Source organism: Chelmon rostratus, chromosome 12, assembly GCF_017976325.1.
Source record: "Chelmon rostratus isolate fCheRos1 chromosome 12, fCheRos1.pri, whole genome shotgun sequence".
NCBI lineage: Eukaryota > Metazoa > Chordata > Actinopteri > Chaetodontiformes > Chaetodontidae > Chelmon > Chelmon rostratus.
In genome coordinates, this window is record NC_055669.1 from 24752800 (window position 1) to 24775823 (window position 23024).

A 23024-nucleotide genomic window follows, 5' to 3' on the forward strand; every position below is an offset into this window, starting at 1 on the left:
TTTTTATGAATATTTAGTGAATCCAACTTGGATTATTTCCAGAAATATGTGGAGCCCCTAAGTTTGACTTTATTACAAACACAAACCAAACATGAAAAAATTCCACATGCTGTTTGATGTTGTCTTGAAGGAATTTCTTTTCAAAGATTTTTATAACCAGCTAGGGGGGAAAAGTTCATTTTCAATACTAGCAAGGCTTGTTTTCACTGCACATAAGCCTGTAATGTATCTAGTTTACATCATATGTGAGCTCTGCTATGTATTTGATGAGTTAATTTCAACTGATTTTGAGTTTATGTATTTCATCACAATGAAGAGACAGTTGATACCAATGACTTTTCTGTTATGTATTTTATTTTTTCCAGTCTATCCATCTTCCATTAGGAGGTACAGCTTGAAACATAAAGAGATGAATGATTGAATGACTACAGCAAATAAATAACAGTAATAAAAAAATAAAGATAAATAAACGGTGAAACATTTAGCAGAATAAAATGCACAAAAGGAACTTTGAAGCATTTTTTGTTTTCGTTGTTTCGCCAACAGAGATACCGCACAAGTAGTCTGCATTGAGACCATTTGGACACCTCAACACTTCCTCTTTTTAGCCTCGCCGAACAGCTATCATGCTTTTATTTTGAACGTAAATTCATCCAGCTTCCTGTTTGACGCTTGTGAATTATGGCTGACTTCATGCACCTGGCAGGTAGAATATACTGTAGGTGACTTTGGACAGAATGAAAAGTGAACACAGACATCAACTATTTTCTCTTCATCGACCTCAGACAATGTTGATGATTGTTGATTTTCCGTTTCGAAGACAAAAATAAAACCTGACATTTATCAAACTGAAGAAAATAACCATCAGAGGGCGCCAGACATCTATCTGTCTATCTATCTATCTATCTATCTATCTATCTATCTATCTATCTATCTATCCAGTGAATGAAACTCTACACATACAGGTGAACCACATATTCCTTAAAATATTTATATCATATGTGATTATTAATCATGCAATTAAGATTGTCAACATTATTTATATCAAAAAGATTAAAAAAAATACTGACCGCATCAAACTGTCGGGTGACAGTCTCAAGTAATTTAATGGACTGTGTATCTAAGGTACAAAAACACATTTTAAAGGGCCCCTGTGTATTATCAGCCTACAAATCAAACCCTTCAAAACTCATGAGAACAAATTAAGGTCATTAATTAAAGGTGTCATGTGTCACCACCCGAGTCCACAGCTCCACTCAGGTATATCGAGCTATGTCGTATCTTTGAGCTTGTTGTTTTTGTTTGACAGCCAAAAACCCACTTAAAAACATGTGCACAGAGCACACAAATCTGCCAAGACATCCAACAGATGAAAAAATAAACTTAAACCGGCAAGTGAGCACAGCATCGATCATCTATATCAGCTATAAAGTTGAAGCTGCTTATTGACACATCCAGCAGTTCCAGTGTGTTAATTACTGTAACTGCCCTGAGAGTGAGTCACAAGAGTCAGACCACAGATAAACAATGAAATCATAAAAATGCCAAATTATGACGTACATGAAGATTTGTGAAATTATGGTGTATCGTGTTGGATGTCTGCTGCTTTTTTGTGTTTGTTTCTTTAACATCTTGGGACCATGTTGGAAATAAAGGATTTCACTTCAACATGTTGTCCTTTGGAACTTGGTTTATTTTCCGTGTCTGATGATCCATGAATAAGTTAATTTAATCAATCAATCAATATGACCGCTGGGGGGCGTTTAGCAGCTAAAGAGCCAGATATTTCCCTCAGGAGCTGGTGGAGACCAAAAACAGAGCTACAAGAAAGTGAACAATGAACTCACGTTTATCAGGTAGCACAACAATCAATACATAAATAAGATTGCTGACTAAAAAGTGACAATATCTCTCCCTTCCCATATGGTGTAGCGGTTAGGATTCCTGGTTTTCACTCTGGCGGCCCGGGTTTGACTCCCGGTATGGGAATGTACATCTAGGGGTCAGGAATCATCCTCCCCTCCAGCTGCTTTATGAGCAGTCCGTCACCAGACCGGCACAAAAAATTGTGTCTGACCCGACTCACATTTTACACCACGAGTTCCAGCTCCTACCTTCCGGCAGGAGACTCAGGGTCCCCAGAACCAGACTGAACCGCTACAGGAACTCATTCCTGCCGACATCCATCAGACTGCTAAACAACCAACAGTACCTCTTAGTGCAATAAGATACATGGAGCAATAATTTCCTGTCCGTTTTTATACCTCTTTTGTATATAGGTGTGTATATGTATGTATGGATATACATATGTGTGTATATATACGTGTGTGTGTATTTATATATTTTTGATATACTTTCGTTTTTATACATATATTTACTTCTTTGAAGTATGTCGCTGCTGTACTTTCTTGCTTGGATCTCTCTTTTCTGTTTACACCTGTAAACTGCAGCGGGACAATAAAAGTATATCTTATCTTATCTTATCTTATCTTATCTTATCTTATCAATCATCATCACCATCATCATCATCACTCCCATCCCCATCTTCACCATTCCCATCTTCATCCTCATCATCACTCCCTTCCTCATCATCACCATCATCGTCATTCCCATTTTCATCATCATCATCATCACTATCATCATCAAAGTCACGTCATCATCACCATCATCATCAAAATCAACATCATCACTATCTTAATCATATTTATCTTCATCATCACCATCATCTTTATCATCATCATCAAAGTCACGTCATCATCACCATCATCAAAATCAACATCATCACCATCTTAATCATCATTATCTTCATCGTCACCATCCTCAGTGCTGGTGAAGGAGCGTCTGCAGCGTCCTCTGTGAACATGCTGCCATCTTGTGGCTCTTCTCTCTCATCAGGACCAACTGAGGCTGAATTTAGACGTTTGTGAGAGTCAAACATCATTTGAAAGATCGTTCTTTTCCTCCTGCATCATTCAGTTTCCACAGAAAGTAAAACTGATGAGACATTTAGATTATTTGATGTGATTTAGGCAGAAAGATCTGGAGAAAATCATCGGCTGTTGGCAAAAATCAGAATAAAAGCAGTCAGACAAACTTTTGTCTTTCACAGAAACAAACACGTCACCAATTGAACTGCAGACCAAATGATCTGCTGCGTTCATGTCCTGTGGGATTCAGAGTCCAACAAGTAACTGACTTCAAAGATTTGTTGAAATGCATCGAACAGTAAAACACACCTTTCACTCTAAATTACTTTGTAAATTTAACCTGTTTGAATTATTATGTCTTCAACGAAAACAGGGAGCGTCTCCAAACCCTCTGACTGTAATCAGAGTTGACCTCCTAAAAGCTGAAGTGAGCAGTGGTTTTAATGAGAAATGAGCTCTGTTGTAAACAAGTGTTGAACACACAGTATCTCTCTCAAACTGCTCGTCTTCCTGAATGAGTCGGAGCTCGATAACCCCTCCCTCTTCCTCCTGCTCTCAAACACAGCAGCTCCACTCTGTCCACGTATTTCCTGGTTCCCTCCCCTTCAGATCTACACTTTGAGGATGGGTGTAACCAACATGTGGTGCGGTGCAGGAGCTGACAGGCCCCATTCACTGCAGAAACACATGCTGTTTAGATCAGAGCTCAAACTGGTTTCACTTCTGAGAAAGTGAAACTCAGACAGTCGTTGACACTGAGAGGAGAAATGGCGCAGAAAGGAGTTCAGCTGGACCAGGAAACCTTCTCCTGTTCGATCTGTCTGGATCTACTGAAGGATCCGGTGACTATTCCCTGTGGACACAGCTACTGCATGAACTGTATTAAAGGCTTCTGGGATGAAGAGGATGAGGAGAAAATCCCCAGCTGCCCTCAGTGTAGGCAGACCTTCACTCCGAGGCCTGTCCTGGTGAAAAACACCATGTTAGCAGCTTTATTGGAGGAGCTGAAGAAGACTGGACTCCAAGCTGCTCCTGCTGATCACTGCTATGCTGGACCTGAAGATGTGGCCTGTGATGTCTGCACTGGGAGGAAACTGAAAGCCCTCAAGTCCTGTCTGGCCTGTCCGGCCTCTTACTGTGAGAAACACCTCCAGCCTCATTATGACGCAGCTCCATTAAAGAAACACAAGCTGGTGGACCCCTCCAAGAAGCTCCAGGAGAACATCTGCTCTCGTCACGACGAGGTGATGAAGATGTTCTGCCGTACTGATCAGCAGTGTATCTGTTATCTCTGCTCTGTGGATGAACACAAAGGCCACGACACAGTGTCAGCTGCAGCAGAAAGGACTGAGAGGCAGAGAGAGCTGGAGGTGAGTCGACAAAACATCCAGCAGAGAATCCAGGACAGACAGAAAGATGTGAAGGTGCTTCAACAGGAGGTGGAGGCTATCAATGGCTCTGCTGATAAAGCGGTGGAGGACAGCCGGAAGATCTTCACCGAGCTGATCCGTCTCATGGAGGAAAGAAGGTCTGATGTGGAGCGGCAGCTCAGATCCCAGCAGGAAACTGAAGTGAGGCGAGTCAAAGAGCTCGAGGAGAAGCTGGAGCAGGAGATCACTGAGCTGAAGAGGAAAGATGCTGAGCTGAAGCAGCTCTCACACACAGAGGATCACAGCCAGTTTCTACACAACTACCCCTCACTGTCACCACTCAGTGGATCTACAGACTCATCCGCCATCAAGATCCGTCCTCTCAGCTACTTTGAGGATGTGACAGCTGCTGTGTCAGCAGTCAGAGATAAACTACAGGACGTTCTGACAGAGGAATGGACAAACATCTCACTGACAGTGGCTGAAGTGGATGTTTTACTGTCACAACCAGGACCCAAGACCAGAGCTGGATTCTTCAGATATTCACGTGAAATCACACTGGATCCAAACACAGCAAACACAAAGCTGTTATTATCTGAGGGGAACAGAAAAGCAACAGCAACGACTCAACAACAGTCTTATTCTGATCATCCAGACAGATTCACTGGTTGGTTTTGGCAGGTCCTGAGTAGAGAGAGTCTGACTGGACGGTGTTACTGGGAGGTGGAGTGGAGAGGGACAGGAGTTTGTGTAGCAGTCGCATACAAGAATATCAGACGAGCAGGGGGGAATGAATGTGGATTTGGACGAAATGACAAATCTTGGGCGTTATATTGGAACAACAACAGTTATTACTTTTGGTACAACAAAGTGAAAACTCCCGTCTCAGGTCCTCGGTCCTCCAGAGTCGGAGTGTACCTGGATCACAGTGCAGGTATTCTGTCCTTCTACAGCATCTCTGAAACCATGACTCTCCTCCACAGAGTCCAGACCACGTTCACTCAGCCTCTCTATGCTGGACTTTGGTTTTGTTACACTGATGGAGACTCTGCTGAGTTGTGTAAACTCCAACAGTCAGAAGTCATTTCAGGGACAGTGGGTTAAATTGTGTGTTTGAATTGTGAAACTTGTCTTCATGTTTGTTGCTGAGAGCTGATTGTTGTGGCATTTGTTCACTGCGCAGAGATCAGCTGTCAATCAAACACTGTGGGTGGGACTTTGACGTCTTCTCACGTGTTGTTCTGTAAATGTTTGAGTGTGTTTAGGTGGAGCTCCTTCCTGTGTCTGTTCAGCCATGGAGGCTCTCGCTGCTCAGGATGATCGCTGTTTACCTGAACTGACTTTTCTCTGCATGAAAACAGAAACTTCTCTGAGCTCTACATGTCTGTTGAATGTTTCTGTTGGTTTATTTGCATGTTGTTGTTTCTCCTCCACTGCACGAGTGTTTAGAGAGAAAGCAGCAGAACGTCCTTTATCGTACATGTTCTGTTCTCAGAAATCTGTGATGACATTTACATTTATTATTCTGGCAAGCTGACGTAGAAATGAGGCAGAGAGCTTCAATGAAAGTGTGATTATCTTGATCATAATCAATAATGAGATCGTTCATTATTTTCTTTTCCAAAGCTGAGATTCAAACAAACTGATTGTGTGAAAGATTGAATCTGTGCATGAAATCACTGAACTGACTGTACTGATGGCAGGTGTGAACAGACTGAAGGTTTCCATCAGGAATAAACAAAGAGGAACAAAGTGTTTTCTTCTTGTCTTCATTCCTGGATATCACACAAAGCTGACGGAGAACATGTGAAACTAATATGAGAGAATAACTGAGAGCGTTTTCCTGCTGAAACACCTCAAAGTTCAGTGTTCATGTTTGGAGCGTCTGTCAGTCAGTCTCTGAGCAGCTTTGTCAAATATTAAGAATTCATTTGGTGAAGTTTGGGTGTGAAGAAGTTTTGTTGAGGTCTGACACACACGAGACCACAGATGTTGTGTCTCTTTTCTGATGCCGTTTGAAGCTGCCAAAGGCTCGGCGAAGTCTCAACAAGTCCTGAAGTCGACGTCACAGCAGGTTAACGACTGAAATGAGTGAAACTGATGCACGACACAAGAGGGCGCCTCCATCCTGCTGAGCAGGGATGTCGTGGAGGTCAAAGCACCTCAGCTCAGTTGGTCTGCAGGCTTTCCACCGTGTCTATAAACTGATTAGAAACTTTCTGTGTCAGACGTCATCGTCACTGGTGTCAAACTTGTAGAAGTCCCAATGAACGATCCTTTTCAGGAAAACAAAGCAGAAGTTCTTCATTTTCCTGCTTGTAGTTTGGTTGATTCATCAGCCAGTGCTGTTGACTTTATGCTCTCCTCCAGTTGAATAAAACAAGTGTTTAAAATGTCTTTGCTTCTCATTTTAGTTTGTTCTCCCAGCTGCTGGAGGCTGATCACAGAGTGTTTGGTTTGTGTGTCAGAGGTTTGTTCCTGTATGGATACTGTCCATACAGGAACAAATCCTTTTCTGTGTAAATGACATCAGAGTCGTCAAGTCGTGGACTAAAGTTTTCTTTGACTTGTTCTGATTTGAGGCGGCTCTCGTGGGAATTTATTCCCAGTGGAGAACTCATTTTTCAGCTTATTTCGACACGTGAATGCACCGTCCATCAATAACTTTGTCACCATCTCACCTCTCATCTGTGTTGAGCTGCACATGTGCAGACCTGATCGTGGTGGAGGTGCGGATCGGCTTCTGACGTGCGTGTTTAAATGTGCTCGAGCAGTAAGATACTCGATTGATGCATTTCTAATCAAATGTTTTAACATCTGTTTCACAAATCGAAAGCATTTAGCTGTTAGTTTCAGGTCCTGTAATCACTGAAGTCAGTTTGAACCGTGAACTCTTCAGAAATGTGACAAGAAGAAAGAGGAAGTGGAAGTTTCTTTATGTTGCATATTAATTTGGATCATGTATAAATTAAGTTCTACAATCACTTAAAAACATAAATCTGAAAATCTAGATGCACAAAACTGCTCATAAAAAGCCCAAAAAATACAGACAGTGGCTCCTCAACAGTGCCTAAATCTTTATTTTTCAGTAAGCTACATTTTTTTCTCCAAATTAGACAATTTTACATCATGACACAGAGTAACTTAAATTACCTAAAGCCGACATGTACGCTTGATTCCAGTCTCGATGGAAGAATAGACCCAAAACAAAAGACAAAAACAAATGCTAAAAAAGAAGCCCTCTTGAACGCAACCTCCATTCTACATCTGTTAAAGGTGTCGTTATGCTAAATTATCTGTCCATGTTTGCCCTCCGCAAACCAACGGCAAGCTAGCCAAAACATGGCGGCGCTGCTTCCGGTTTTTGTATTGTGAAAATAAGAGCTTATTCATGCGATCACATACCAGTACTACTACTGCAGCGCATGTACTGTATGTATGATATATGTTGTCCTTTTCTCATTTCATTTTCTCCCTTCCGGTCTTTCTTCTTCTTCTTCTTCTTCTTCTTCTCGTCCTTCTCATGTTGTTCCATTAAATATTTAAAATTCACTAAATAAATGAATAAACTGTGAAAAATGCTTCAATAAAAATACTCAAAACATGAAACAGCAAAGATTAAATAATGAGGTGGGAAGTCAATATTGTGCTGTTTTAAGTCAAAACAGGAACATTTATTATGTTTTTAATGAGTATTTAGTCCAACTTGGATTATTTCCAGAAATATGTGGAGCCCCAAATTTTGACTTTTTTACAAACACAAACCAAACATGAAAAAATTCCACATGCTGTTTGATGTTGTTTTGAAGGAATTTCTTTTCAAAGATTTTTATAACCAGCTAGGGGGGAAAAGTTCATTTTCAATACTAGCAAGGCTTGTTTTCACTGCACATAAGCCTGTAATGTATCTAGTTTACATCATATGTGAGCTCTGCTATGTATTTGATGAGTTAATTTCAACTGATTTTGAGTTTATGTATTTCATCACAATGAAGAGACAGTTGACACCAATGACTTTTCTGTTATGTATTTTATTTTTTCCAGTCTATCCATCTTCCATTAGGAGGTACAGCTTGAAACATAAAGAGATGAATGATTGAATGACTACAGCAAATAAATAACAGTAATAAAAAAATAAAGATAAATAAACGGTGAAACATTTAGCAGAATAAAATGCACAAAAGGAACTTTGAAGCATTTTTTGTTTTCGTTGTTTCGCCAACAGAGATACCGCACAAGTAGTCTGCTTTGAGACCATTTGGACACCTCAACACTTCCTCTTTTTAGCCTCGCCGAACAGCTATCGTGCTTTTATTTTGAACGTAAATTCATCCAGCTTCCTGTTTGACGCTTGTGAATTGTGGCTGACTTCATGCACCTGGCAGGTAGAATATACTGTAGGTGACTTTGGACAGAATGAAAAGTGAACACAGACATCAACTATTTTCTCTTCATCGACCTCAGACAATGTTGATGATTGTTGATTTTCCGTTTCGAAGACAAAAATAAAACCTGACATTTATCAAACTGAAGAAAATAACCATCAGAGGGCGCCAGACATCTATCTGTCTATCTATCTATCTATCTATCTATCTATCTATCTATCTATCTATCTATCTATCTATCTATCTATCTATCTATCTATCCAGTGAATGAAACTCTACACATACAGGTGAACCACATATTCCTTAAAATATTTATATCATATGTGATTATTAATCATGCAATTAAGATTGTCAACATTATTTATATCAAAAAGATAAAAAAAAATACTGACCGCATCAAACTGTCGGGTGACAGTCTCAAGTAATTTAATGGACTGTGTATCTAAGGTACAAAAACACATTTTAAAGGGCCCCTGTGTATTATCAGCCTACAAATCAAACCCTTCAAAACTCATGAGAACAAATTAAGGTCATTAATTAAAGGTGTCATGTGTCACCACCCGAGTCCACAGCTCCACTCAGGTATATCGAGCTATGTCGTATCTTTGAGCTTGTTGTTTTTGTTTGACAGCCAAAAACCCACTTAAAAACATGTGCACAGAGCACACAAATCTGCCAAGACATCCAACAGATGAAAAAATAAACTTAAACCGGCAAGTGAGCACAGCATCGATCATCTATATCAGCTATAAAGTTGAAGCTGCTTATTGACACATCCAGCAGTTCCAGTGTGTTAATTACTGTAACTGCCCTGAGAGTGAATCACAAGAGTCAGACCACAGATAAACAATGAAATCATAAAAATGCCAAATTATGACGTACATGAAGATTTGTGAAATTATGGTGTATCGTGTTGGATGTCTGCTGCTTTTTTGTGTTTGTTTCTTTAACATCTTGGGACCATGTTGGAAATAAAGGATTTCACTTCAACATGTTGTCCTTTGGAACTTGGTTTATTTTCCGTGTCTGATGATCCATGAATAAGTTAATTTAATCAATCAATCAATATGACCGCTGGGGGGCGTTTAGCAGCTAAAGAGCCAGATATTTCCCTCAGGAGCTGGTGGAGACCAAAAACAGAGCTACAAGAAAGTGAACAATGAACTCACGTTTATCAGGTAACACAACAATCAATACATAAATAAGATTGCTGACTAAAAAGTGACAATATCTCTCCCTTCCCATATGGTCTAGCGGTTAGGATTCCTGGTTTTCACTCTGGCGGCCCGGGTTTGACTCCCGGTATGGGAATGTACATCTAGGGGTCAGGAATCATCCTCCCCTCCAGCTGCTTTATGAGCAGTCCGTCACCAGACCGGCACAAAAAATTGTGTCTGACCCGACTCACATTTTACACCACGAGTTCCAGCTCCTACCTTCCGGCAGGAGACTCAGGGTCCCCAGAACCAGACTGAACCGCTACAGGAACTCATTCCTGCCGACATCCATCAGCCTGCTAAACAACCAACAGCACCTCTTAGTGCAATAAGATACATGGAGCAATAATTTCCTGTCCGTTTTTATACCTCTTTTGTATATAGGTGTGTATATGTATGTATGGATATACATATGTGTGTGTCCATATATGTATATATACGTGTGTGTGTATTTATATATTTTTGATATACTTTCGTTTTTATACATATATTGACTTCTTTGAAGTATGTCGCTGCTGTACTTTCTTGCTTGGTTCTCTCTTTTCTGTTTACACCTGTAAACTGCAGCGGGACAATAAAAGTATATTTTATCTTTTATCATCACCATCATCATCATCACTCCCATCCCCATCTTCACCATTCCCATCTTCATCCTCATCATCACCATCATCGTCATTCCCATTTTCATCATCATCATCATCACTATCATCATCAAAGTCACGTCATCATCACCATCATCTTTATCATCATCATCAAAATCAACATCATCACCATCTTAATCATCATTATCTTCATCATCACCATCCTCAGTGCTGGTGAAGGAGCGTCTGCAGCGTCCTCTGTGAACATGCTGCCATCTTGTGGCTCTTCTCTCTCATCAGGACCAACTGAGGCTGAATTTAGACGTTTGTGAGAGTCAAACATCATTTGAAAGATCGTTCTTTTCCTCCTGCATCATTCAGTTTCCACACAAAGTAAAACTGATGAGACATTTAGATTATTTGATGTGATTTAGGCAGAAAGATCTGGAGAAAATCATCGGCTGTTGGCAAAAATCAGAATAAAAGCAGTCAGACAAACTTTTGTCTTTCACAGAAACAAACACGTCACCAATTGAACTGCAGACCAAATGATCTGCTGCGTTCATGTCCTGTGGGATTCAGAGTCCAACAAGTAACTGACTTCAAAGATTTGTTGAAATGCATCGAACAGTAAAACACACCTTTCACTCTAAATTACTTTGTAAATTTAACCTGTTTGAATTATTATGTCTTCAACGAAAACAGGGAGCGTCTCCAAACCCTCTGACTGTAATCAGAGTTGACCTCCTAAAAGCTGAAGTGAGCAGTGGTTTTAATGAGAAATGAGCTCTGTTGTAAACAAGTGTTGAACACACAGTATCTCTCTCAAACTGCTCGTCTTCCTGAATGAGTCGGAGCTCGATAACCCCTCCCTCTTCTTCCTGCTCTCAAACACAGCAGCTCCACTCTGTCCACGTATTTCCTGGTTCCCTCCCCTTCAGATCTACAAGTTGAAGATGGGTGTAACCAACATGTGGTGCGGTGCAGGAGCTGACAGGCCCCATTCACTGCAGAAACACATGCTGTTTAGATCAGAGCTCAAACTGGTTTCACTTCTGAGAAAGTGAAACTCAGACAGTCGTTGACACTGAGAGGAGAAATGGCGCAGAAAGGAGTTCAGCTGGACCAGGAAACCTTCTCCTGTTCGATCTGTCTGGATCTACTGAAGGATCCGGTGACTATTCCCTGTGGACACAGCTACTGCATGAACTGTATTAAAGGCTTCTGGGATGAAGAGGATGAGGAGAAAATCCCCAGCTGCCCTCAGTGTAGGCAGACCTTCACTCCGAGGCCTGTCCTGGTGAAAAACACCATGTTAGCAGCTTTAGTGGAGGAGCTGAAGAAGACTGGACTCCAAGCTGCTCCTGCTGATCACTGCTATGCTGGACCTGAAGATGTGGCCTGTGATGTCTGCACTGGGAGGAAACTGAAAGCCCTCAAGTCCTGTCTGGTCTGTCTGGCCTCTTACTGTGAGAAACACCTCCAGCCTCATTATGACTCACCTGCCTTTAAAAAACACAAGCTGGCGGACCCCTCCAAGAAACTCCAGGAGAACATCTGCTCTAGTCACGACGAGGTGATGAAGATGTTCTGCCGTACTGATCAGCAGTGTATCTGTTATCTCTGCTCTGTGGATGAACACAAAGGCCACGACACAGTGTCAGCTGCAGCAGAAAGGACTGAGAGGCAGAGAGAGCTGGAGGTGAGTCGACAAAACATCCAGCAGAGAATCCAGGACAGACAGAAAGATGTGAAGGTGCTTCAACAGGAGGTGGAGGCTATCAATGGCTCTGCTGATAAAGCGGTGGAGGACAGCCAGAAGATCTTCACCGAGCTGATCCGTCTCATGGAGGAAAGAAGGTCTGATGTGGAGCGGCAGCTCAGATCCCAGCAGGAAACTGAAGTGAGGCGAGTCAAAGAGCTCGAGGAGAAGCTGGAGCAGGAGATCACTGAGCTGAAGAGGAAAGATGCTGAGCTGAAGCAGCTCTCACACACAGAGGATCACAGCCAGTTTCTACACAACTACCCCTCACTGTCACCACTCAGTGGATCTACAGACTCATCCGCCATCAAGATCCGTCCTCTCAGCTACTTTGAGGATGTGACAGCTGCTGTGTCAGCAGTCAGAGATAAACTACAGGACGTTCTGACAGAGGAATGGACAAACATCTCACTGACAGTGGCTGAAGTGGATGTTTTACTGTCAGCTTCACCACCAGGACCCAAGACCAGAGCTGGATTCTTCAGATATTCACGTGAAATCACACTGGATCCAAACACAGCAAACACATATCTGTTATTATCTGAGGGGAACAGAAAAGCAACAGCAATGAGTGAACAACAGTCTTATTCTGATCATCCAGACAGATTCACTGGTTGGTTTCAGGTCCTGAGTAGAGAGAGTCTGACTGGACGGTGTTACTGGGAGGTGGAGCTGAGAGGGAGAGGAGTTTGTGTAGCAGTCGCATACAAGAACATCAGCAGAGCAGGGTGGAGGAATGAATGTGGATTTGGACTAAATGACAAATCTTGGGCGTTATATTGGAACAACAACAGTTATAACTTTTGGTACAACAATGTGGAAACTCCCGTCTCAGGTCCTCGGTCCTCCAGAGTCGGAGTGTACCTGGATCACAGTGCAGGTATTCTGTCCTTCTACAGCATCTCTGAAACCATGACTCTCCTCCACAGAGTCCAGACCACGTTCACTCAGCCTCTCTATGCTGGACTTTGGTTTTGTTACACTGATGGAGACTCTGCTGAGTTGTGTAAACTCCAACAGTCAGAAGTCATTTCAGGGACAGTGGGTTAAATTGTGTGTTTGAATCGTGAAACTTGTCTTCATGTTTGTTGCTGAGAGCTGATTGTTGTGGCATTTGTTCACTGCGCAGAGATCAGCTGTCAATCAAACACTGTGGGTGGGACTTTGACGTCTTCTCATGTGTTGTTCTGTAAATGTTTGAGTGTGTTTAGGTGGAGCTCCTTCCTGTGTCTGTTCAGCCATGGAGGCTCTCGCTGCTCAGGATGATCGCTGTTTACCTGAACTGACTTTTCTCTGCATGAAAACAGAAACTTCTCTGAGCTCTACATGTCTGTTGAATGTTTCTGTTGATTTATTTGCATGTTGTTGCTTCTCCTTAGAGAGAAAGCAGCAGAACGTCCTTTATCGTACATGTTCTGTTCTCAGAAATCTGTGATGACATTTACATTTATTATTCTGGCAAGCTGACGTAGAAATGAGGCAGAGAGCTTCAATGAAAGTGTGATTATCTTGATCGTAATCAATAATGAGATGGTTGATTATTTTCTTTTCCAGAGCTGAGATTCCAACAAACTGATTGTGTGAAAGATTGAATCTGTGCATGAAATCACTGAACTGACTGTACTGATGGCAGGTGTGAACAAACTGAAGGTTTCCATCAGGAATAAACAAAGAGGAACAAAGTGTTTTCTTCTTGTCTTCATTCCTGGATATCACACAAAGCTGACGGAGAACATGTGAAACTAATATGAGAGAGTAACTGAGAGCGTTTTCCTGCTGAAACACCTCAAAGTTCAGTGTTCATGTTTGGAGCGTCTGTCAGTCAGTCTCTGAGCAGCTTTGTCAAATATTAAGAATTCATTTGGTGAAGTTTGGGTGTGAAGAAGTTTTGTTGAGGTCTGACACACACGAGACCACAGATGTTGTGTCTCTTTTCTGATGCCGTTTGAAGCTGCCAAAGGCTCGGCGAAGTCTCAACAAGTCCTGAAGTCGACGTCACAGCAGGTTAACGACTGAAATGAGTGAAACTGATGCACGACACAAGAGGGCGCCTCCATCCTGCTGAGCAGGGATGTCGTGGAGGTCAAAGCACCTCAGCTCACTTGGTCTGCAGGCTTTCCACCGTGTCTATAAACTGATTAGAAACTTTCTGTGTCAGACGTCATCGTCACTGGTGTCAAACTTGTAGAAGTCACAATGAACGATCCTTTTCAGGAAAACAAAGCAGAAGTTCTTCATTTTCCTGCTTGTAGTTTGGTTGATTCATCAGCCAGTGCTGTTGACTTTATGCTCTCCTCCAGTTGAATAAAACAAGTGTTTAAAATGTCTTTGCTTCTCATTTTAGTTTGTTCTCCCAGCTGCTGGAGGCTGATCACAGAGTGTTTGGTTTGTGTGTCAGAGGTTTGTTCCTGTATGGATACTGTCCATACAGGAACAAATCCTTTTCTGTGTAAATGACATCAGAGTCGTCAAGTCGTGGACTAAAGTTTTCTTTGACTTGTTCTGATTTGAGGCGGCTCTCGTGGGAATTTATTCCCAGTGGAGAACTCATTTTTCAGCTTATTTCGACACGTGAATGCACCGTCCATCAATAACTTTGTCACCATCTCACCTCTCATCTGTGTTGAGCTGCACATGTGCAGACCTGATCGTGGTGGAGGTGCGGATCGGCTTCTGACGCGCGTGTTTAAATGTGCTCGAGCAGTAAGATACTCGATTGATGCATTTCTAATCAAATGTTTTAACATCTGTTTTACAAATCTAAAGCATTTAGCGTTGTTAGTTTCAGGTCCTGTAATCACTGAAGTCAGTTTGAACCGTGAACTCTTCAGAAATGTGACAAGAAGAAAGAGGAAGTGGAAGTTTCTTTATGTTGCATATTAATTTGGATCATGTATAAATTAAGTTCTACAATCACTTAAAAACATAAATCTGAAAATCTAGATGCACAAAACTGCTCATAAAAAGCCCAAAAAATACAGACAGTGGCTCCTCAACAGTGCCTAAATCTTTATTTTTCAGTAAGCTACATTTTTTTCTCCAAATTAGACAATTTTACATCATGACACAGAGTAACTTAAATTACCTAAAGCCGACATGTACGCTTGATTCCAGTCTCGATGGAAGAATAGACCCAAAACAAAAGACAAAAACAAATGCTAAAAAAGAAGCCCTCTTGAACGCAACCTCCATTCTACATCTGTTAAAGGTGTCGTTATGCAAAATTATCTGTCCATGTTTGCCCTCCGCAAACCAACGGCAAGCTAGCCAAAACATGGCGGCGCTGCTTCCGGTTTTTGTATTGTGAAAATAAGAGCTTATTCATGCGATCACATACCAGTACTACTACTGCAGCGCATGTACTGTATGTATGATATATGTTGTCCTTTTCTCATTTCATTTTCTCCCTTCCGGTCTTTCTTCTTCTTCTTCTTCTTCTTCTTCTCGTCCTTCTCATGTTGTTCCATTAAATATTTAAAATTCACTAAATAAATGAATAAACTGTGAAAAATGCTTCAATAAAAATACTCAAAACATGAAACAGCAAAGATTAAATAATGAGGTGGGAAGTCAATATTGTGCTGTTTTAAGTCAAAACAGGAACATTTATTATGTTTTTAATGAGTATTTAGTCCAACTTGGATTATTTCCAGAAATATGTGGAGCCCCAAATTTTGACTTTTTTACAAACACAAACCAAACATGAAAAAATTCCACATGCTGTTTGATGTTGTTTTGTAGGAATTTCTTTTCAAAGATTTTTATAACCAGCTAGGGGGGAAAAGTTCATTTTCAATACTAGCAAGGCTTGTTTTCACTGCACATAAGCCTGTAATGTATCTAGTTTACATCATATGTGAGCTCTGCTATGTATTTGATGAGTTAATTTCAACTGATTTTGAGTTTATGTATTTCATCACAATGAAGAGACAGTTGATACCAATGACTTTTCTGTTATGTATTTTATTTTTTCCAGTCTATCCATCTTCCATTAGGAGGTACAGCTTGAAACATAAAGAGATGAATGATTGAATGACTACAGCAAATAAATAACAGTAATAAAAAATAAAGATGAATAAACGGTGAAACATTTAGCAGAATAAAATGCACAAAAGGAACTTTGAAGCATTTTTTGTTTTCGTTGTTTCGCCAACAGAGATACCGCACAAGTAGTCTGCTTTGAGACCATTTGGACACCTCAACACTTCCTCTTTTTAGCCTCGCCGAACAGCTATCGTGCTTTTATTTTGAACGTAAATTCATCCAGCTTCCTGTTTGACGCTTGTGAATTGTGGCTGACTTCATGCACCTGGCAGGTAGAATATACTGTAGGTGACTTTGGACAGAATGAAAAGTGAACACAGACATCAACTATTTTCTCTTCATCGACCTCAGACAATGTTGATGATTGTTGATTTTCCGTTTTGAAGACAAAAATAAAACCTGACATTTATCAAACTGAAGAAAATAACCATCAGAGGGCGCCAGACATCTATCTATCTATCTATCTATCTATCTATCTATCTATCTATCTATCTATCCAGTGAATGAAACTCTACACATACAGGTGAACCACATATTCCTTAAAATATTTATATCATATGTGATTATTAATCATGCAATTAAGATTGTCAACATTATTTATATCAAAAAGATAAAAAAAAATACTGACAGCATCAAACTGTCGGGTGACAGTCTCAAGTAATTTAATGGACTGTGTATCTAAGGTACAAAAACACATTTTAAAGGGCCCCTGTGTATTATCAGCCTACAAATCAAACCCTTCAAAACTCATGAGAACAAATTAAGGTCATTAATTAAAGGTGTCATGTGTCACCACCCGAGTCCACAGCTCCACTCAGGTATATCGAGCTATGTCGTATCTTTGAGCTTGTTGTTTTTGTTTGACAGCCAAAAACCCACTTAAAAACATGTGCACAGAGCACACAAATCTGCCAAGACATCCAACAGATGAAAAAATAAACTTAAACCGGCAAGTGAGCACAGCATCGATCATCTATATCAGTTATAAAGTTGAAGCTGCTTATTGACACATCCAGCAGTTCCAGTGTGTTAATTACTGTAACTGCCCTGAGAGTGAATCACAAGAGTCAGACCACAGATAAACAATGAAATCATAAAAATGCCAAATTATGACGTACATGAAGATTTGTGAAATTATGGTGTATCGTGTTGGATGTCTGCTGCTTTTTTGTGTTTGTTTCTTTAACATCTTGGGACCATGTTGGAAATAAAGGATTTCACTTCAACATGTTGTCCTTTGGAACTTGGTTTATTTTCCGTGTCTGATGATCCATGAATAAGTTAATTTAATCAATCAATCAATATGACCGCTGGGGGGCGTTTAGCAGCTAAAGAGCCAGATATTTCCCTCAGGAGCTGGTGGAGACCAAAAACAGAGCTACAAGAAAGTGAACAATGAACTCACGTTTATCAGGTAACACAACAATCAATACATAAATAAGATTGCTGACTAAAAAGTGACAATATCTCTCCCTTCCCATATGGTCTAGCGGTTAGGATTCCTGGTTTTCACTCTGGCGGCCCGGGTTTGACTCCCGGTATGGGAATGTACATCTAGGGGTCAGGAATCATCCTCCCCTCCAGCTGCTTTATGAGCAGTCCGTCACCAGACCGGCACAAAAAATTGTGTCTGACCCGACTCACATTTTACACCACGAGTTCCAGCTCCTACCTTCCGGCAGGAGACTCAGGGTCCCCAGAACCAGACTGAACCGCTACAGGAACTCATTCCTGCCGACATCCATCAGACTGCTAAACAACCAACAGCACCTCTTAGTGCAATAAGATACATGGAGCAATAATTTCCTGTCCGTTTTTATACCTCTTTTGTATATAGGTGTGTATATGTATGTATGGATATACATATGTGTGTATATATACATGTGTGTGTATTTATATATTTTTGATATACTTCCGTTTTTATACATATATTGACTTCTTTGAAGTATGTCGCTGCTGTACTTTCTTGCTTGGTTCTCTCTTTTCTGTTTACACCTGTAAACTGCAGCGGGACAATAAAAGTATATCTTATCTTATCTTATCTTATCTTATCTTATCGATCATCATCACCATCATCATCATCACTCCCATCCCCATCTTCACCATTCCCATCTTCATCATCATCATCACTCCCTTCCTCATCATCACCATCATCGTCATTCCCATTTTCATCATCATCATCATCACTATCATCATCAAAGTCACGTCATCATCACCATCATCATCAAAATCAACATCATCACTATCTTAATCATATTTATCTTCATCATCACCATCATCTTTATCATCATCATCAAAGTCACGTCATCATCACCATCATCAAAATCAACATCATCACCATCTTAATCATCATTATCTTCATCGTCACCATCCTCAGTGCTGGTGAAGGAGCGTCTGCAGCGTCCTCTGTGAACATGCTGCCATCTTGTGGCTCTTCTCTCTCATCAGGACCAACTGAGGCTGAATTTAGACGTTTGTGAGAGTCAAACATCATTTGAAAGATCGTTCTTTTCCTCCTGCATCATTCAGTTTCCACAGAAAGTAAAACTGATGAGACATTTAGATTATTTGATGTGATTTAGGCAGAAAGATCTGGAGAAAATCATCGGCTGTTGGCAAAAATCAGAATAAAAGCAGTCAGACAAACTTTTGTCTTTCACAGAAACAAACACGTCACCAATTGAACTGCAGACCAAATGATCTGCTGCGTTCATGTCCTGTGGGATTCAGAGTCCAACAAGTAACTGACTTCAAAGATTTGTTGAAATGCATCGAACAGTAAAACACACCTTTCACTCTAAATTACTTTGTAAATTTAACCTGTTTGAATTATTATGTCTTCAACGAAAACAGGGAGCGTCTCCAAACCCTCTGACTGTAATCAGAGTTGACCTCCTAAAAGCTGAAGTGAGCAGTGGTTTTAATGAGAAATGAGCTCTGTTGTAAACAAGTGTTGAACACACAGTATCTCTCTCAAACTGCTCGTCTTCCTGAATGAGTCGGAGCTCGATAACCCCTCCCTCTTCTTCCTGCTCTCAAACACAGCAGCCCCACTCTGTCCACGTATTTCCTGGTTCCCTCCCCTTCAGATCTACACTTTGAGGATGGGTGTAACCAACATGTGGTGCGGTGCAGGAGCTGACAGGCCCCATTCACTGCAGAAACACACGCTGTTTAGATCAGAGCTCAAACTGGTTTCACTTCTGAGAAAGTGAAACTCAGACAGTCGTTGACACTGAGAGGAGAAATGGCGCAGAAAGGAGTTCAGCTGGACCAGGAAACAATCTCCTGTTCGATCTGTCTGGATCTACTGAAGGATCCGGTGACTATTCCCTGTGGACACAGCTACTGCATGAACTGTATTAAAGGCTTCTGGGACGAAGAGGATGAGGAGAAAATCCCCAGCTGCCCTCAGTGTAGGCAGACCTTCACTCCGAGGCCTGTCCTGGTGAAAAACACCATGTTAGCAGCTTTAGTGGAGGAGCTGAAGAAGACTGGACTCCAAGCTGCTCCTGCTGATCACTGCTATGCTGGACCTGAAGATGTGGCCTGTGATGTCTGCACTGGGAGGAAACTGAAAGCCCTCAAGTCCTGTCTGGTCTGTCCGGCCTCTTACTGTGAGAAACACCTCCAGCCTCATTATGACGCAGCTCCATTAAAGAAACACAAGCTGGCGGACCCCTCCAAGAAGCTCCAGGAGAACATCTGCTCTCGTCACGACGAGGTGATGAAGATGTTCTGCCGTACTGATCAGCAGTGTATCTGTTATCTCTGCTCTGTGGATGAACACAAAGGCCACGACACAGTGTCAGCTGCAGCAGAAAGGACTGAGAGGCAGAGAGAGCTGGAGGTGAGTCGACAAAACATCCAGCAGAGAATCCAGGACAGACAGAAAGATGTGAAGGTGCTTCAACAGGAGGTGGAGGCTATCAATGGCTCTGCTGATAAAGCGGTGGAGGACAGCCAGAAGATCTTCACCGAGCTGATCCGTCTCATGGAGGAAAGAAGGTCTGATGTGGAGCGGCAGCTCAGATCCCAGCAGGAAACTGAAGTGAGGCGAGTCAAAGAGCTCGAGGAGAAGCTGGAGCAGGAGATCACTGAGCTGAAGAGGAAAGATGCTGAGCTGAAGCAGCTCTCACACACAGAGGATCACAGCCAGTTTCTACACAACTACCCCTCACTGTCACCACTCAGTGGATCTACAGACTCATCCGCCATCAAGATCCGTCCTCTCAGCTACTTTGAGGATGTGACAGCTGCTGTGTCAGCAGTCAGAGATAAACTACAGGACGTTCTGACAGAGGAATGGACAAACATCTCACTGACAGTGGCTGAAGTGGATGTTTTACTGTCAGCTTCACCACCAGGACCCAAGACCAGAGCTGGATTCTTCAGATATTCACGTGAAATCACACTGGATCCAAACACAGCAAACACAGATCTGTTATTATCTGAGGGGAACAGAAAAGCAACAGCAACGACTCAACAACAGTCTTATTCTGATCATCCAGACAGATTCACTGGTTATTGTCAGGTCCTGAGTAGAGAGAGTCTGACTGGACGGTGTTACTGGGAGGTGGAGTGGAGAGGGACAGGAGTTTGTGTAGCAGTCGCATACAAGAATATCAGACGAGCAGGGGGGAATGAATGTGGATTTGGACGAAATGACAAATCTTGGGCGTTATATTGGAACAACAACAGTTATTACTTTTGGTACAACAAAGTGAAAACTCCCGTCTCAGGTCCTCGGTCCTCCAGAGTCGGAGTGTACCTGGATCACAGTGCAGGTATTCTGTCCTTCTACAGCATCTCTGAAACCATGACTCTCCTCCACAGAGTCCAGACCACGTTCACTCAGCCTCTCTATGCTGGACTTCGGTTTCGTTTCACTGATGGAAACTCTGCTGAGTTGTGTAAACTCCAACAGTCAGAAGTCATTTCAGGGACAGTGGGTTAAATTGTGTGTTTGAATTGTGAAACTTGTCTTCATGTTTGTTGCTGAGAGCTGATTGTTGTGGCATTTGTTCACTGCGCAGAGATCAGCTGTCAATCAAACACTGTGGGTGGGACTTTGACGTCTTCTCACGTGTTGTTCTGTAAATGTTTGAGTGTGTTTAGGTGGAGCTCCTTCCTGTGTCTGTTCAGCCATGGAGGCTCTCGCTGCTCAGGATGATCGCTGTTTACCTGAACTGACTTTTCTCTGCATGAAAACAGAAACTTCTCTGAGCTCTACATGTCTGTTGAATGTTTCTGTTGGTTTATTTGCATGTTGTTGTTTCTCCTCCACTGCACGAGTGTTTAGAGAGAAAGCAGCAGAACGTCCTTTATCGTACATGTTCTGTTCTCAGAAATCTGTGATGACATTTACATTTATTATTCTGGCAAGCTGACGTAGAAATGAGGCAGAGAGCTTCAATGAAAGTGTGATTATCTTGATCATAATCAATAATGAGATCGTTCATTATTTTCTTTTCCAAAGCTGAGATTCAAACAAACTGATTGTGTGAAAGATTGAATCTGTGCATGAAATCACTGAACTGACTGTACTGATGGCAGGTGTGAACAGACTGAAGGTTTCCATCAGGAATAAACAAAGAGGAACAAAGTGTTTTCTTCTTGTCTTCATTCCTGGATATCACACAAAGCTGACGGAGAACATGTGAAACTAATATGAGAGAATAACTGAGAGCGTTTTCCTGCTGAAACACCTCAAAGTTCAGTGTTCATGTTTGGAGCGTCTGTCAGTCAGTCTCTGAGCAGCTTTGTCAAATATTAAGAATTCATTTGGTGAAGTTTGGGTGTGAAGAAGTTTTGTTGAGGTCTGACACACACGAGACCACAGATGTTGTGTCTCTTTTCTGATGCCGTTTGAAGCTGCCAAAGGCTCGGCGAAGTCTCAACAAGTCCTGAAGTCGACGTCACAGCAGGTTAACGACTGAAATGAGTGAAACTGATGCACGACACAAGAGGGCGCCTCCATCCTGCTGAGCAGGGATGTCGTGGAGGTCAAAGCACCTCAGCTCACTTGGTCTGCAGGCTTTCCACCGTGTCTATAAACTGATTAGAAACTTTCTGTGTCAGACGTCATCGTCACTGGTGTCAAACTTGTAGAAGTCCCAATGAACGATCCTTTTCAGGAAAACAAAGCAGAAGTTCTTCATTTTCCTGCTTGTAGTTTGGTTGATTCATCAGCCAGTGCTGTTGACTTTATGCTCTCCTCCAGTTGAATAAAACAAGTGTTTAAAATGTCTTTGCTTCTCATTTTAGTTTGTTCTCCCAGCTGCTGGAGGCTGATCACAGAGTGTTTGGTTTGTGTGTCAGAGGTTTGTTCCTGTATGGATACTGTCCATACAGGAACAAATCCTTTTCTGTGTAAATGACATCAGAGTCGTCAAGTCGTGGACTAAAGTTTTCTTTGACTTGTTCTGATTTGAGGCGGCTCTCGTGGGAATTTATTCCCAGTGGAGAACTCATTTTTCAGCTTATTTCGACACGTGAATGCACCGTCCATCAATAACTTTGTCACCATCTCACCTCTCATCTGTGTTGAGCTGCACATGTGCAGACCTGATCGTGGTGGAGGTGCGGATCGGCTTCAGACGCGCGTGTTTAAATGTGCTCGAGCAGTAAGATACTCGATTGATGCATTTCTAATCAAATGTTTTAACGTCTGTTTTACAAATCTAAAGCATTTAGCGTTGTTAGTTTCAGGTCCTGTAATCACTGAAGTCAGTTTGA

At 41.7% G+C, this 23024-nt stretch overlaps 3 protein-coding genes and 2 non-coding genes across 5 annotated transcripts; all 5 read left to right on the plus strand.

Annotated features, from left to right (window-relative positions):
* The first annotated feature begins 3609 nt into the window (after positions 1 to 3609).
* On the plus strand, positions 3610 to 6050 carry LOC121614605 (tripartite motif-containing protein 16-like). Its single transcript, XM_041948576.1, has one exon. The coding sequence runs from the start codon at positions 3695 to 3697 to the stop codon at positions 5399 to 5401; it is 1707 nt and encodes a 568-aa protein (XP_041804510.1). The 5' UTR covers positions 3610 to 3694; the 3' UTR covers positions 5402 to 6050.
* Positions 6051 to 9921: 3871 nt separating this feature from the next.
* trnae-uuc lies at positions 9922 to 9993 on the plus strand. The gene has a single exon. It is a non-coding gene; the product is annotated as a tRNA-Glu (tRNA).
* A 1495-nt stretch (positions 9994 to 11488) lies between these two features.
* Positions 11489 to 14551, plus strand: LOC121614602 (tripartite motif-containing protein 16-like). The gene has a single exon (XM_041948573.1). The coding sequence runs from the start codon at positions 11580 to 11582 to the stop codon at positions 13290 to 13292; it is 1713 nt and encodes a 570-aa protein (XP_041804507.1). The 5' UTR covers positions 11489 to 11579; the 3' UTR covers positions 13293 to 14551.
* Positions 14552 to 17761: 3210 nt separating this feature from the next.
* Positions 17762 to 17833, plus strand: trnae-uuc. Its single transcript has one exon. It is a non-coding gene; the product is annotated as a tRNA-Glu (tRNA).
* A 1654-nt stretch (positions 17834 to 19487) lies between these two features.
* Positions 19488 to 21892, plus strand: LOC121614604 (tripartite motif-containing protein 16-like). The gene has a single exon (XM_041948575.1). It carries the CDS (start codon positions 19534 to 19536, stop codon positions 21241 to 21243), a length of 1710 nt encoding a protein of 569 aa, XP_041804509.1. The 5' UTR covers positions 19488 to 19533; the 3' UTR covers positions 21244 to 21892.
* Positions 21893 to 23024: the final 1132 nt, after the last annotated feature.